Below are 15689 nucleotides of genomic sequence, written 5' to 3'. Positions count from 1 at the left end.
TTGCATAAATTTGACAAAATAGACTTTACAGAATTAAACTGAACTGAGTTAAAAAGTCTTGATTAGCAGAATTTATTGCTGTATATTGTAATGAGTGCTAAACAAATAAGGCCAAGTTCCAATTAACTGTGCAACTGGTTCTGTTTCTCAATGGGAAACACTGAATTTGTGTTTCTTGAGGAGCAAGCCACATAGCTTGCTCCTCATGGCTAATACAATCTGCCAGGGAGGGTACAGGCAGATGGTTGGAGGCTATAACCGCCTTGTGAATGCTTTAATGAAAGGCGGTATATAAATTTAACAATAAATAAATAATCAATGCTTCATTAAGGGAGGGCAAGATACCACCATGCCTCAAGGAAGTGGTGGTAAGACCATTATTGAAAAAGCCCTCCCTCTATCTCTCTAACCTGGATAACTATAGAATTGTTTCTAATCTTTCCGTTTTGGGCAAGGTGATAAAGTGTGTGGTGCAATCTCAGCTGCAGAGGGTTTTGGATGATACTGATTATCTAGACCCTTTTCAGTCTGGTCTCCATCCTAGATATGGGACTGAAACTGCATTGGTCACTCTAGTGGATGACCTATGCTGGGAGCTTGGCAGAGGAAGTGCATCCTTGTTGGTTCTGCTGGATCTCTCAGCAGCGTTTGATGACATCAACCATGGTATCCTCCTGGACTGCCTCTCAAGCCCCGTTTGGGAGCTAAATCACCCCCACCCACCCCGCGTCTGACATCAGATGTGGGGTGTGTGTCTGGGCTGCAAGGTGCAGCCCCTGAGGGGTGGCAAATGGATTCTTTGAACCCGTTCACTCAATGGTGGCTCTGCCCCTCGTGTATAGTAGTTTATTAAAACTATCTGTTCTCGGTCCTAGTGAATTCTGCCAAGCCTAATTTATTCTGGGACTGAATGCCTACATTAAGAGATCTCCTGAATAACTTCAGGCACTGTAAAGAGTTTTTTAAAAGACAACAGTAAACATTTAGACAGAGTTAACAGATTCTTTTTCTTTCCCCTCTAAGCAAATAATGTGGTATTACTTGCCACAGGTGAGACACTACCAAGTTCTCTTATATCAGTATTCAGCATGTGATCTTACTGTGCCTTTCTGGATGCTGTAAACCTGCAGGAGATGTCAAGTACTGTGTAGTCTTTGAGGAGCAGCATCTGTCAAAGGTAGTGCTTCTAGGTACATTGGATGCACACATTTGTTCAATATCTGAAAATAAGTGCTTATAACAAATACATCATATTCCCTTGACACAACCTGATGATGAGTGTTTATAAAGTCAGTGGGACAAACAAGATCTACATTGTTAAGTGTGTTGTACATTTAAATGTGGCGTATAAATGAATAATAATAAATCACAGGGTTCTTGTACTGACTCTCAAAAAAGCACCCTTTCCTTGCCGTTCCCAAAAAATAACTGCCAATCCATTGAGGGGAAATTGCAGCCCAATCTGCCAAGCATACAGGTCCAGAAATTATTTAGGTTTCTATTCTTTCTGCTATGTGTTGAGCCAAGCCTTGCTATAGAAGTGGACAATTCTGTGTGGGCAAGACCTGATGCAAAAGCTGAACGGGGCCAAAATAAAGATCTTTTTCTCAGCCCAGATATATCTTGGGCCGTATTTCTGGGGAAATGAGGAGTTGAAGAAGTGCAAATGGCTTATGCCGCTTCTGGATTGACTTGTAGTTGTTTTCAAGGTTTTGCTTCTTAATCTCTTCTTTAAAGAGCAGTTATGATCACTGTCCATTCAGGGTGTCAGCAGAAACAAACCAAAGCTGTTTAGGGTTGTTTTTTATTCTTTTGCTTACATTAGAAATCTGTCTCTCCCAAGAAAGTCATATTCTGGAGGCCACACCTGAAAATGATATGTTCTTTTTGAAGTTTCCTTAATTGAAGCAGTTCCATTGTCACCTTTCTAGAGTGTAAATTGGTAGTATTGATATTGGCTAAATCACTACTAAATCTTTACTCTTTAATTATTTTGGTAGGCTTAATCTCTCCTTTATCCTCTAACTCATCAAATATAGTTAATAATCAGATTATAGGCTATACTCCTAGTGTTTGAGGAATCTGCTAATTATACTCTTCTGGAAATTAGATTTCCAGTAAAGTAAAGTATGCCAACAAGTCAGTGTTGACTCCTGGCGACCACAGAGCCCTGTGGTTGTCTTTGGTAGAATATAGGAGGGGTTTACCATTGCCATCTCCTGCACAGTGTGAGATGATGCCTTTCTGCATCTTCCTATATTGCTGCTGTCCAATATAGGTGTTCCCATAGTCTGGGAAACATACCAGCGGAGATTCAAACCGGCAACCTCTGGCTTACTAATCAAGTCATTTCCCCACTGCGCCATTAGGTGGCCTTTTTATATTGGGCATAGCTATCATTTTTTTAAAAGGGGGCGGGAGGAAGCATTTAAGTAGTTTAAAAAAGAGTTTAGGTTTTGACCAAGACATATGAATGGAAATCAGTCACTCTCCTTTCTGAATTCTTCTCTTTATTGTACATTATGCAAATTGCCATATTTGCATACTTTACCAGTTGGTAGGGGGATTTGTTTTTGTTTTCAGAGAACAAAATTCAAAATTAGGCTTCCATATTTATTTTTTGTCAGAGATAGACATGGACCAAGAAAACTTAAACTCACCTAGACCCCACTCTGTTTAGGTAAACTTAGCAGAAATTGCATTTTCAGCTTTCTTCCATAGCCACAAGTACTTAACACTTTTGCTTTGTATTTTTCTTCTAGATGTCTATTCCAGCTACTGTTTTCTTCATTAGAAGCCGTACTTCTTAATTTGTGGCAAAAATCCAACCATACAGATTTTCTAATTGTTTCCCCCATGTTTCATCATTTCTATACGGAGGGGGGAAATCCAAGCCAAAAAATTCATGGATATTCTTTCTTTTTTTACTTTTGGAAAAAGTGATAGTGATTGTAGAAAATCTCTTTACATAGAATTTTGCAGTGTGGGACTTTGAAATGACATCTGTTTAGTCTCTTGTGGAATATGTCATAGCAATTGGCAGCCATTTCAGTAATGCATTGCTTGTTCAGGCTGCAAAAGAGATTTTCAGGCCACTCTTTAAGGAAATCGTTTTAAGGATTTGTAAGTGTCCCCACCCCAGCTCTCTTTCTAGTCCTATCTAGACAAATTTCTCACACTGGGCAGCGGGGACACCAAGAGTGAGTCTTAGGGGGAAAAAAGGGCAAGTGCCCCAGTGAAGTAGAACATTTTTCTGTACCTGGGATCTCTCTGAACCTTGTCTGTCCCTATAGAGAGATTATTTCCTGTACGGAAGGATGCGACACAAGCCCAAAGCTTGGCCCTCTCTCATGAACACGTGTCCACGCCCCATTGCCCTCTTGCTAAAACTTCCTATGGTGAATTTTTGTTTCCTTTAAAATACTAGCTCTCCAAAAAAAACAAAAAGTCTGCCTTCTTATTGTGCTGAGGGTCATTTGGTACAGAGCTATGCATATTCAACACTGGAGGGAAATCTGTACCAGAGTCCACGAGTTCTTCTGCTTATCTAAAGTGTGCAAAATAAGCAACTGCACATACATGTTTCTTATTTTGCTTAGTTTGTTCTGATTCTGTTGGTGATTTGGAAGGCAAAGTTCACCAAAACCTAACCACTTGAACCCCACCCCCCACCCCAAGTCTCCTAAGGGTTGGGAAATTGCTATTTTATTTAATGATAATGACGTAGAAGTTTCTAGAGTGCTGATTTATGTGCCCAGGTGTGAATTCTGCATTTGTGACAAATTGTGAAATAAACGTAGCTGTACATATTGATGATGATATTTACATACGTGTTGAGCTGAGTGTTTATGGTTTTTCCTCTCCAATCAGGGAAGAGGAAAGCAATGCCAAAGGAGGCGTGTGGAAAATGAAGGTCCCCAAAGACAGTACGGTATGCTTCACATTATATGGTCAGACCTAGGCAGCTACTGCTTCTGCGAAGTGTGGGAGTGACACTTCTAAGCTGCCCTTCAGTAAAATTGTCAGCTTTTGTTTTGTATTTTAATAAATGTATTTAATGTTTTAGGATTGTTCATGCTTTCTCATACTCATAATTTCTTGTGTTCTTTTTTGTTCTGAGAAAGCAAGACAATTTGTTACAGACAGCTGGAGATGTTTATTACATTCATATCTTGCATCTCTTCCATTGTGGAACTCAGGCAGTCTCCCAGGTGTCTGTATGATATGCCTTCAGACCATGTCTTGGGATATTTAGTCTTTTGCTTTTAATTACAGTATTCAGCAATGTGGTGTTTTGAAAATGGCATTTACTGCTCAGCAGCTGCTGATATATTTTTAATTACCAATGGTTGCTTATGAAGAGCCTGTCTCTGCTTTTAGCTACATTTTTAGTCTTCCTCGATTTTGCTACTTGAGCCTTCCGACAGTTGAGAATGAACCCCAAGATTATGAAAGAAACACTGTAGTCCCGATTTACTGAATTGCATTATAGTCACTCTGTTCTATGAGTTTGGCTGGCTAACAATATGTTCAGTTGGAAAGCTCCAACTTTCAGTTGTTAAACCCTCATTTACTCTGACCCTTCCTATTCTTGGCCACCAAAAGCCATCTTAAATAAAGTTAGCTTATATGGCTTCTAGAAGAGGCTTGGGCTTGGAGTCTCTGAAGAAAGGAGTTGTTGGGTCTGTGTGCATGCTCAGTCCAAGTTGGGTGTGTATACTGGTAACTTAACAAGGTGCTCCAGTTTGATCTTAGTGGTTGTGCTACAACATATAGGGGAAGCAGTCTCTTAGATGTGCTGAGCTCAACCCATATAGTGTGTTTATGGGTTATCACCAACACCTTACATCAGTCTGAAAGAGTACTGGGTCTTTGCAGGTACTGAAGCTCTGATGTAATATGCTACAGACATAGTTAGGCAAATAGAAGTCAGACAGGCAGGCATAGTAATAACTTTTGGAACAATCCATCCATTTCTTCACCTGTCCAAGCACTTTATTTAAATGGTCATTTTAAAATTTTGAAAGCATTTGTGCTTGGGCCATAATGCACATTAAGACACAGGCAGAAATGCTTCCTATCTAATGGGGGGGTATAGGAATAATGTCTTGCATATAGTACACAGATTACTTAGCTCACATTACTTATTCCATCTGATCCAGATTAACCTTTGTTACACAGATTGCAGTGTGCCTCAAACAGAAGCAGGAATTGGTCCTGCACAGCAGAAGTATTCCTTTTCACTTTTAGGATGAATTTTTTGTATTAAAGAAATTTGCACAGGACATTTTAATATAAATCAGATAGGTTTCCAGAACAGTGTGCTTCTGAAACTGAACAGTCATTATTAATATACATATAAATCACAATAGTCCTTTATTTCATGTTTTTTGGGAAGGAGAACTTTGATGGAACACTTTTGACAAATGTAGAAATCCCATATTTTGAACTTGAGCACATTCAACGTTAGGAATATTCATACAGTAAAACCCCAGTTCTACTAATCCTGACCTTATAGTCTTCAGATTTTACAGCTTCGGCAGTGGTATTGGCCATAGGATCAAGGTCTTAGGCTGAACATTCCCCACACCCCTTCAAATGTCCTTGTCTTCATGGCCACTCCCTTTCCTTGCCAGTACCTGGCTCCAGCACTTCCTAGCTTTCCACTCAAGGCAGGAGTCCTACCCTGCTCCTCCCGACCATGTTCAGCACCTCTGTTGCAAGGCTATAACTCCAAGACCAGAACTCCCTCAGAGAATTGGGCAATTGGCATGCTATGGCCACAGCTGCGAGGCTGTCCCCCCAAGAAGCATCCTGCACAACCTGCCCTCCCCTGCACAACCTGCCTCCCCTGCACAACCTGCCCTCCCTGTAAATCAGGCAGCAGCACAGGTCCTGAGAGCCGGATTACAATGGAGCTGAGCCAGGCCCATGAGAGCACCTGTCTTATGGACTGTCACATAATCTGGACAGTAATAACCAAACAACCCACCATGACTAGAACAATCTAAAGAGGAGTACTCAGACCGTCAGCTTAACTTCCACAATAAATTTATCTGATAAACATATCAGAGCCAAAGTGGCTTACACGCTGGATATGACAAAGTGCATAAACATATATAACAAGAAGTATTCCCCCAGATGTATGTTACAACTTCACATATAGGGATAAACAGTTCTTATCCTGTAGATAAGAACTGCCCAAGATAGCCCCACCCAATATCACAAGATTGAAATAATGTATGCCAGAGTTTCTTAACCTTGGGCCCCCAGGTGTTTTTGGACTACAACTCCCATCATCCACAACCACAATGTTTGGGGATGATGGGAGTTGTAGTCCCACAGCATCTGGGGGCCCAAAGTTAAGAAACCCTGATGTATACCACTTTTCAACAAATGTTTAGAAAGCAGATTATGAAACAAAATGAATGAGAGAGGGAAAGAATGATTAAACTAGTTCCTAAAGAGGCTCACAATCTAAAGAGAAACACAAGGGAAATACCAGCAACAAGCACTGGAAGGACACTATGCTGGATTGAAAAGGGGCAGTTGCTCTACCCTTGCTAAGCATGAGAACCACCACTTTGAAATGTGCCTCTTTGCCCAGCTAGCAAGGGTTTTGAAAGGCATGCTTCTGTTATGTGGAGCTCAAGGGGCGGGCCTCCTCTGTAGTTGCCCCAGAGCTGTGAAATGCACTTCCTGCTGAGATTGGAGCTGCTCCATCCCTGTTGGTTTTTAGGACACAACTAAAGACACATCTCTTCAGCCAAGCTATTTAGCTATCTGGAAGTTTTTATGGGTATTTTAATTTGATCTTTTAATATGTTTTAATTGTTTAAAAATTCTTGGTATGTTTTTATTTCTGCAAACCACTTAGAGACATTGGTAGTGGGTGGTATAATACAAATACATTAAATAAATTAAATAAATAAATAAATAAATGTAGCACATGACCAACAGGTAGATATTTTTACTGCAGTTACATAAGAAAGGGAAGCTATAATAAAATGCATAGTTATAGCACAGTGTTGTTTAATGCAAAGAGTGCTATGTTATGTAGACATAATCTTGATGGTTAAAATGAATTTAACTTTTTTCCCTTTTGCTAGTCTGCAGTTTGGAAAGAGTTACTGCTAGCTACTATTGGGGAACAATTTGCAGACCGCTGTGCAGGAGGTAAGGAAATGCTCACACCTCACAGACATTCATCCTCTCTCTCTCTCTCTCTCTCTCTTAGCCACTATACAGTGGGTATTGAAAAGAATCACCCCCTTTGATAGACCTTAAATTCTGGTTCCCTTACATCCTGAAATGAAAACACAAAGAAAATTCCCTTCACCAGCTGTACTTATCCAATGCAACCTATAACATCCAACTGGAAAACATCACAATTACAGTCCAGAAAAAGTGTCAGAAATAAAAAACAAGAATTACGGAGATTGAAAAAGGATCAACCCCCCCCATGTCAATATTTTGTTGAACCACCTTTTGCTTTAATAACAGCCTTGAGTCTGTTGGGATACTTCTCTATCAACCTTGCACACCTAGACGGAGCAATATTTGCCCACTCCTCCATACAGAGTTCATGTTCAAATTCAAGTTCCATGTTCAAGTTCGGTCACATTGGATGGTAGGTGTTGGTGGACTGCTATCTTCAAATCTCCCCACAGATTTTCTGTGGGATTTAGGTCTGGGCTCTGACTGGGCCACATGAGGACGTTCACTTTTTTCTCCTTCAGCCACTGTGTGGTCAATTTTGCTGTGTGCTTCGGATCGTTGTCATGTTGAAAGGTGAATCTTCTGCCCATCCTCAACTGTCTGGCAGAGGGTAGCAGGTTTTCTTCCAGAATCTGACGGTATTTTGCCCCATCCATTTTTCCTTCTACCCTAACGAGAGCCCCAGTCCCTGAGGCAGAGAAACACCCCCACAACAGGATGCTGCCACCTCCATGCTTCACTGTAGGTATGGTGTGTTGTGGAAAAAATGTGGCTTGTTCGGGAGGGTCGCAAGGAGAAAGCCACTTCTCAAGCCACTTCTCTTTTCAATACCCACTGTGTGTGTGTGTGTGTGTGTGTGTGTGTATATATATGTGTATATATATGTGTATATATATATATATATATATATATATATATATATATATATATATATATATATATAATTGACTAATGATGCCAATGTTCTGTGCTTCTGAGATTGGTAACTTCTTTTGAGGGCAGCCTTCTTATCCATAAAATAACAAAAGCAGAGGGCTTTTCTTATTAATTATAATATTTTCTCATAAAGTTAATGAATACTTTCAACAGAGATTAATTTTAATCTTTCATTATTGACATCTCTATTGTGACTATATTTAGATGTTGAACTATCAATTATTTGGTGCAGATAATGCATTTTATAAAGCACATAGAAAGGCCATTCACACGACAAGAGCCGCCTGGGCTAACCCAGGCGACTCCTTTTACCTGGAGTACCGGGAGCCCTCTGCTCCCGGCTGCTCCAGAACGTGGTAGCCCTGTTATTTTACCCAGGGTTTTACCAAGGTAAAACAATCCTTAGTTTACTAGTGGTTCCTTTTACCTCAGTAGGCGATCATGTGCACAATTGCCCCTGGTTAAACAGGCTCCCACACACATACACAGCTCACCGCCACTTCCAGCAGCAAGCTGGTGGGGAAGGAGTGGCCGTGCTAAGTGGCCATGCTAACTCATGGCGTGGGGCACTCCGGGATGCAGGAGGAGGAAGTCCTCCCACTCCCAGCTTTTGCCTTTTCATACTGCCACTCATGTGGGTGTATGGCAAAGGCAAAGACGATGATGCTTGTCTGCCAAGAAACGGATAACAGAAGTGGTACATATGCTGGTAACCTCCAGGCTTGACTACTGTAATGCACTCTACATAGGGCTGCCTTTGTACTTAGTCTGGGAACTACAATTGCTGCGGAATGCGGCAGCCAGATTGGTCTCCAGGACAACATGAAGGGACTACATAAAACCAATTTTAAAAGAACTGCACTGGCTGCCGATATGTTTCCGGGCGAAATACAAAGTGTTGGTTATTACCTATAAAGCCCTTAATGACTTGGGCCTACAGTTTTTAAGAGAGCACCTTCTTTGTCATGAACTCTGCTGCCTGTTATGATCTTCTAGAGGGCTCTGGTTACGGTTGCTGCCAGCTTGTCTGGTGGTGACCCAGGACTGGGCTTTCTCTGTGGCTGCCCCAGGGCTTTGGAATATGATTCCCACTGAAATAAGAAAATTTTCTTCTTCGTTTGTTTTCAGGTAGACCTTCAAGGCTCCCCTGTTCTCGCAGGCTTTTAATTAGAATTAATTTTAATAATTGGTTTTAATAACTGTTTTATGCTCTCTTTATTGTGTTTTGTGGATTTTAATCTGTGGCTTTTATATTGTTTTTAAATTTTGTACACTGCCTAGAGATGTATATATCAGGCGGTATAAAAATATGATAAACTAAATAAATAAATAAGGCAGGGAGCTCCTGTCTTCCCAGCAGATCTACCCAGTGATAGCATGAGGTCGTGTGAATGACCTCAAAATGCAGCACCTGAAGTTCATGCAAGCAGCCATAGCCTTGGGAGCATGCAGGAGCCCACCTTCTGGTCTTGATGATATCCCAAGACTGGGCATATTGTACAAATTCACCAATCTTGGAATTGGTGGGCATAGCATTTACAGCACACAATCAGGCATCAAACATTCAAATGTTTAAATTACGAATGTCTGGTTCTGTGCCACAAGTAAGGCAGGCTGTGCCAAGATCAGTGTGGTTCCAGCTGCTCACAGCAGCCTCAGGTACTGCATTGTGCATGAAGTTCAGTTCATTGTGCATGAAGTTCAGTTGTAGATAAGGCTAGGGACTTCTACATATTTTCATGCAAAACACTTTTGATGAGTCTGCTAGAGCATATACACTTAGATTGCTTATACTTTTAAAAAAATACAATCTTTTGCACACTTGGGAGCTAAGTTGGTTCAGCTCAACAGGACTTGCTTCTGAAAAAATGCATAGGCTCAGGCTGTATTTCTTCAAATAGATGAGTGTCTGAATTCTTTATACTCGGTTTCTAAGAAAATGCTCTGCTGTGTATCTGTATTGTTGACTCGGAAGCCAGTTTTAAGCCTTGTTCATGGACATCTGTCTAAAATATCACAGGGCAGGTTCACACATAACAATGGCACGTAGGTACAGAAGAGCTGCCAGTTCCTTCCAAGCACGCTCTCCCACTTCTGCTGCCACTCCATGTTGTACCAACCTGGAAAGGTCAGTGGGAGAACTTCAGCAACCAGCTTCATCCCAGCACTGTCAAAGCAACTTCAAGCATTGGTTTCAAATGTTGGGTGAAATTTGGGCTGAAGTGGTTGCTGACACTCTCCACCTGATATTTGCATGACATGGGAACAGCAGCAGGAGAGGGAGCCCACGCTTGGTGGGAACTGACGGCAGTTCTGTACTGACTTGCGGCTGTCACATGTGTATCTGCCCATAGCATGCTTTGTGACCTCCTGCTGGTCAACACTTGATCTTTCAGTCATGTCACATTGTTTCTTAGTGCAGCTAATCGTAGGATTTATTTTTGGCACATATGCCTTTCCATTAAACAATGCCTAGGGCAGCTAACCATATAAAATAAAATATATAAAAACATCAGGTCAACACAACAGTCATGCAATAAATAAAGCCACTCTAAACATAGGAGCTCAAACAGCCTGTAAATCACAAGAAAGGAAAACTGGCAAAACGAGAACTATGAACCAGTGTTAGACCACAAACCAACATTATGAATTAAAAACTTAATGAAAAAGAACTCTTTGTGCAGCAGCAAATAGCAACCAGGGATGGGATAAATGGGCCTCTCTACAAAGGGAGTTCCAGAGTCTGGTTGCAGCCACAGAAAAAGCTGCCTTCTACATCCCAGCCGGACAAAAACTGAATGCTAGTGAGACATGGGAAGGGGCTTCTCGCACTGAGCCCTCAAGATTTCCCAATGCCAAGCCATTTCAGGCTTTTAAAGGTCATCACTAGCATTTTGAACTGTGCCTGGAAACAGACCAGAAGCCACTGAAGCTATTTCAATAAGGGAGTCACACGCCTTCAATATTGGGTTTTGGTTAATAACCATGCTGCAGCATTCTGAACCAGCTGAAGTTTCTGAACAGTCTACAAAGGCAGTCCCACAATAGAGTAAATCACAGAAATCCAATTGAAGCATATCCTGGCCAGATCTGAATCATCCAGTTATGCATGTTAATCATGCAGTTCGCACATCCACCTCAGTTGGGAAAAGGTGGTCCTGGCCAGGATAGCGTACCTCCAAGGTCCAAGCTGGATCCAGGAGCATCCTCACACCTTCACCTTCAAGAGGGCTACCCCATCCAACACAGGCTGAACTGTAATTTCGTGGTTGGCAATTCTACTGACCCAGAATATAAGGCTCTTCACACGATTTGTGTGAAGAGCCTCTAGGGAGTTTGCAGGGAGAGCGGGCTTAGCGCGCTCTCCCCGCAGACGAACAGCCAGTCTGTTCTGGGCGGCCGCAGCAGCCGCCCACACAACTGCTGGCTCCATCATGGATCCGGCCAGGACTGGGGAGTTTGGGGGCTGCGTGGCCCCCAAAAGCTCCACTATGCCCTGCACGAGCGCGCAGGGCATACCGGAGAGACTCCCGAGCCGGGAGGCTGCTTTTAAGCCTCCCGGCTGGGGGTCTGCTCACGATTTTAAAAACCGGGTTTGCAGAGCACTCACTCCGCAAACCCAGTTTAAGGGGAGGGGTTGTTTGGCAAGTTAACCGCCAGGAAGCCACTGGGCTCACCTGCAAGCCCAGTGGCTCCCATGTTCAGGCAAAATCGGGCTAGGGAATAGCCCCTTTATCTTGTCTGGATTCTGGATTAAGTGTTAATCTGTTCACCCTCATCGTCAGTTAGTGCCAGAAATACCACCACTTTCCTGGATTACAGGGGGAAAGAGAGGGAGAGCTGGGTGTCATTGGGATACTGATGACATTTCATTCCAGATCTCTAGACCTTTCCCCAGCAGTTTCATATAGATATGGCATAACATGGAATGCAAGAGTGAATCCTGTAGGACACCATAGGTCTAAGTGGCTAGCAGCATTCCCCAAGCAGTATCTCCTGGGACTGACCTTCCTGGAAGAAAAGATGAGGCTATTGGCTAGCATCAGAAAGCACAGGATAGATATTCTTGTAAATTATTCCTGTGCAATCTAAGTTTGTCTGCTCTTTTATTTTTGAATCAACCCACCTTGAATCAATTGTAAATATTTGACCTTAACACCTTTGTGTAAAAAAAAAATTTATTGCAGAGTTTTGGCAGTGGTGAATAAAGTTCTGGTGGCCATAAAACTCTCACTTGAATGCTAAAGTAACTTAGCATTCTGCTGGTCAGGAAAGCTCAGTGATTCTGGAGAATCTCATCTCCATGCTTCAGATGAACTCTACATACAAGTCAGTGGTCCCATTCAGATATGCAGAACCATTGATTTAGTCCTAGTTCTTCACAATATTCATAAGCCCGAGGCTTGCATGCAGCAGGGAGAAATCTTTCTGCTTTTGTACTCTGTTTAGAACAAACAGGGACTTGCAATGTCATCCCAGAAACTCTGGTTAGAACAGTACAGGATTTGCTGAGCTTTGATGTCATTGCAAATTCTGGCGTTCTCTAAACAAAGAACGGATGTAGGAAGCTTCCCCCCCACACACACAAAAAAGGGAACACATGAGCACGAGGTAGATGAATGTTGTACAAAACTAAGGTTAAACCATAGTTCTGAGTGACATCTGAACTGAGCAACGTATAGTCAAAAGCACAAACGGGGGTGGGGACGTATATTTCTAAGATTTCTGCATTAATGTTGCTGTAAAAAAACAACATATTGATAAGATGGAACTTCACAGTAGAATTGTTTATAGCAGAAGTTGAATATGGTACACACAAGTTGACTCTTCAGCACACTCTTTCAGATCTGAGTTGCCGCTGTTATATTTTGGAATTTGTATTTTTGGGGAGTGTAAGAGTTTAGTATTCTTCTGAGATCCTGATTAGCAAATCACTTGGACATCAAGGAGCTGCAGGGCTGCGATTCCCCCTGTTCCTGCATGTGAGCACAGTTGTGCCTTTCAACTCCAGAGCACTCCCTGCATGCCAGAGTCTAAAGGCTCTTGTGCAACTGTGCTTGCAGAGTGAGATGCACCCCTGCAGCGCCTAGAAATGCGCCCTTGGTTAATCAGGATGTTGGCCAATGAAATTAAATATACAGCTTTTTTAAAAAAATGGCATTTTGTTCCTCTTGACAGGTGATGAAGTAATAGGGGTTAGTGTCAGTGTTCGTGACCGAGAAGATGTCGTACAAGTTTGGAATGTAAATGCATCATTAGCAAGTGAAGCTACAGTTTTAGAAAAGATCTATGAACTTCTGCCAGAAACATCTTTTAAAGCAGTTTTTTATAAACGTAAGTAGTAATTGCATGAAGTATGAATGGCATGTGCTCTCCATAGTATCACTGAAATGTGTAGTAACGCTCATATGGTGATTTTTTTTTTTCAGCTCACAAAGAACATCATGCTTTTGAAGGCGGACGTGGAAGACATTAACGATAAAGAACTCATGTTTTGTGTTTGTATTTTTGACATTAAAATGGGAAGATGGACAAAACACTTGCAAAAGCATCACAAGCCCTGGTATTTTAGATCTTTCTATTCCTGTTGATCTGCTGGTACTCAAAAGCGAGGAGAATTGTTGCCTCAGTTGCTGATCCCCCCCCCCCCCTTTTGACTTTGACACATGTCACTGTTTTTCTTTAAACTATTTTAGGGGTTTTTGTTTTTGGTTTGGTGGGTTTTTTGTTTTTTTGAAAAAGTAGAAGACTTTACAATTGTGTTTAAGTAGTTACTGTACCTAGTTTAAATGCAAATATGCACAGGCATGACATGCTGCTTTTTCTAGATTTGCTGTACTTAGAGGAAATAATAGCTTTGCAAACCATATTGTTTGTAATATTTGCTTTGAGACATTCCTATCATGTTAAGATCTACTCACAGATTTGTCCCGAGAGAGATTGAAATTTGCACTGTGTTCTAATGTACAATGGGAGAAATCCAATAATGGGAATCCTGTTCAGGCTCCATTGAAATGAATGGCGTCTGCACAGCAGCTGTGCTGAATGGATTGCTTCCAGTGTCATCTGCCTATGCACTGATAATATCCTTGCTGTAAAACAAGTTCTAATAATCACTGAGCCGAGCGCCTGTAAATGGAGAATACTCTTCTGTTGTGGCTAACTTCAAATCCTGGGGATTCTAGCCTCTTAAACACTGAGCTGGTTCACACTTGATGGTGGTCCCTGTTGGGGTAGGTGGGTGGTTGGGTCATTGACAGGATCAAAGCCGAGCAGACTTAGGTGGAAGCATGGTTTCTGTGGTTATGTATCTGCTCTAATTTCTGTGATCATAGCAGCACTTTTTTCAAGCAGCTGCATTCGTGTTAATTGTAGTGTGAAGGCCACCTTCAAGTGTGGAGTGGCCCATTGTTAATCATTGTTTTCAATGTTAGCTGTTTGACAGGAACACCGACTTAGAAAAATGAGTAGTATTTCAATAGGAAACCATAAGCCTTTTATGCTAGAGGTGGCTAATTTTGATCAATTTTGTTTTGTGTAAGCTCTCTTTAAAAAAACAAAACCCAAAAAACAAAACCCCCAAAACACTTGTGTTCTCACTCAAAATAGGAAGCTTCACATGTCCATTTAAGCACACTTTATAAAAACAGATCTTCCCTTCCAACCCTACCACTTCACTGTGATCATATCAGAAGTGTCCTGCATCCATTAAGGTTAGCATCACATGCATCATAATTTTATTGTAAACATAACCAATTCGACTGTATCTAGTTGCAAGCTATGACAACGCCTTAAGTAAGTGGCACTTTTTTTTTTATGTAGAGAAGTCAGCTAAACTTTTGAAGCATGAATGTGAACATTTTCGACATTAGTTTGTGTCTGGATTTCTCCCCATTCTAATTATTGGAGGCTTCATTATATTTTTATTACAGTACCAAAGATTTATTTTGTTCGAGTAGCAGGGAACACTCATCCCTCTAAGGCAGCATTACTGGATTAGAATTAGTGTTTGGAAATTTGTTATGACTGCACTGATATTGACCCATTTAATTTGACATGAGGTGGCCATTGGAATTAATGCATTTATTAAAATCAATTTCCCCTTTTTAATTTTTGTACTAGTTCATCTGTATTTATGAATTTGTGCATTTAACAAGCATTATTAAATAAAAAGTTTTATAAACTCATATGCATGTATTCAGTAATTCCTTTTATTAGGTCCACTTCGAAATGTGAGATCGTTTTTAGAACAGTAAACATCTTACCACAAATCCATGCTCCCCCCCGTCAGTATTTTAATGCAGCATGTTTATGGTACCATGGTTGACAGAGTCCTCAGTAACACTGTAGCAAGGACTATAAGTGTCCTTGTCCCACTGGGAAAGCAGTGGATAATGCGGTAGGCTTGGATGTGCAAGAGGCAGCTCAGCCATGAAGCTCAGAGGAACATATTGCTATCCTTCTCTAGTCTACCTTTATTAGGAAGCTGTATAGAATAAAGTCCTCTACTGCTGTGTAATGCCCCTGTGCACATC

The 15689-nt window shown here is 41.4% G+C and overlaps 1 protein-coding gene across 2 annotated transcripts in view; it reads left to right on the top strand.

Annotated features, from left to right (window-relative positions):
* EIF4E3 (eukaryotic translation initiation factor 4E family member 3) overlaps positions 1 to 15341 on the top strand; it is a 45038-nt gene extending 29697 nt beyond the window's left edge. For both annotated transcript variants that reach the window (XM_053299610.1, XM_053299609.1), the window contains exons 4-7: positions 3871 to 3931; positions 7110 to 7176; positions 13333 to 13488; positions 13584 to 15341. In XM_053299610.1, the coding sequence (XP_053155585.1) occupies positions 3871 to 3931; positions 7110 to 7176; positions 13333 to 13488; positions 13584 to 13630 (331 nt within the window). In that variant the 3' untranslated portion in view covers positions 13631 to 15341. The remainder of the gene's footprint in view (positions 1 to 3870; positions 3932 to 7109; positions 7177 to 13332; positions 13489 to 13583) is intronic.
* The last annotated feature ends 348 nt before the right edge of the window (positions 15342 to 15689 follow it).

Source organism: Hemicordylus capensis, chromosome 2 (assembly GCF_027244095.1).
Source record: "Hemicordylus capensis ecotype Gifberg chromosome 2, rHemCap1.1.pri, whole genome shotgun sequence".
Lineage (NCBI taxonomy): Eukaryota > Metazoa > Chordata > Lepidosauria > Squamata > Cordylidae > Hemicordylus > Hemicordylus capensis.
Note: the sequence above shows the minus strand (reverse complement) of the source record. Positions and strands in the feature narration are given on the sequence as shown.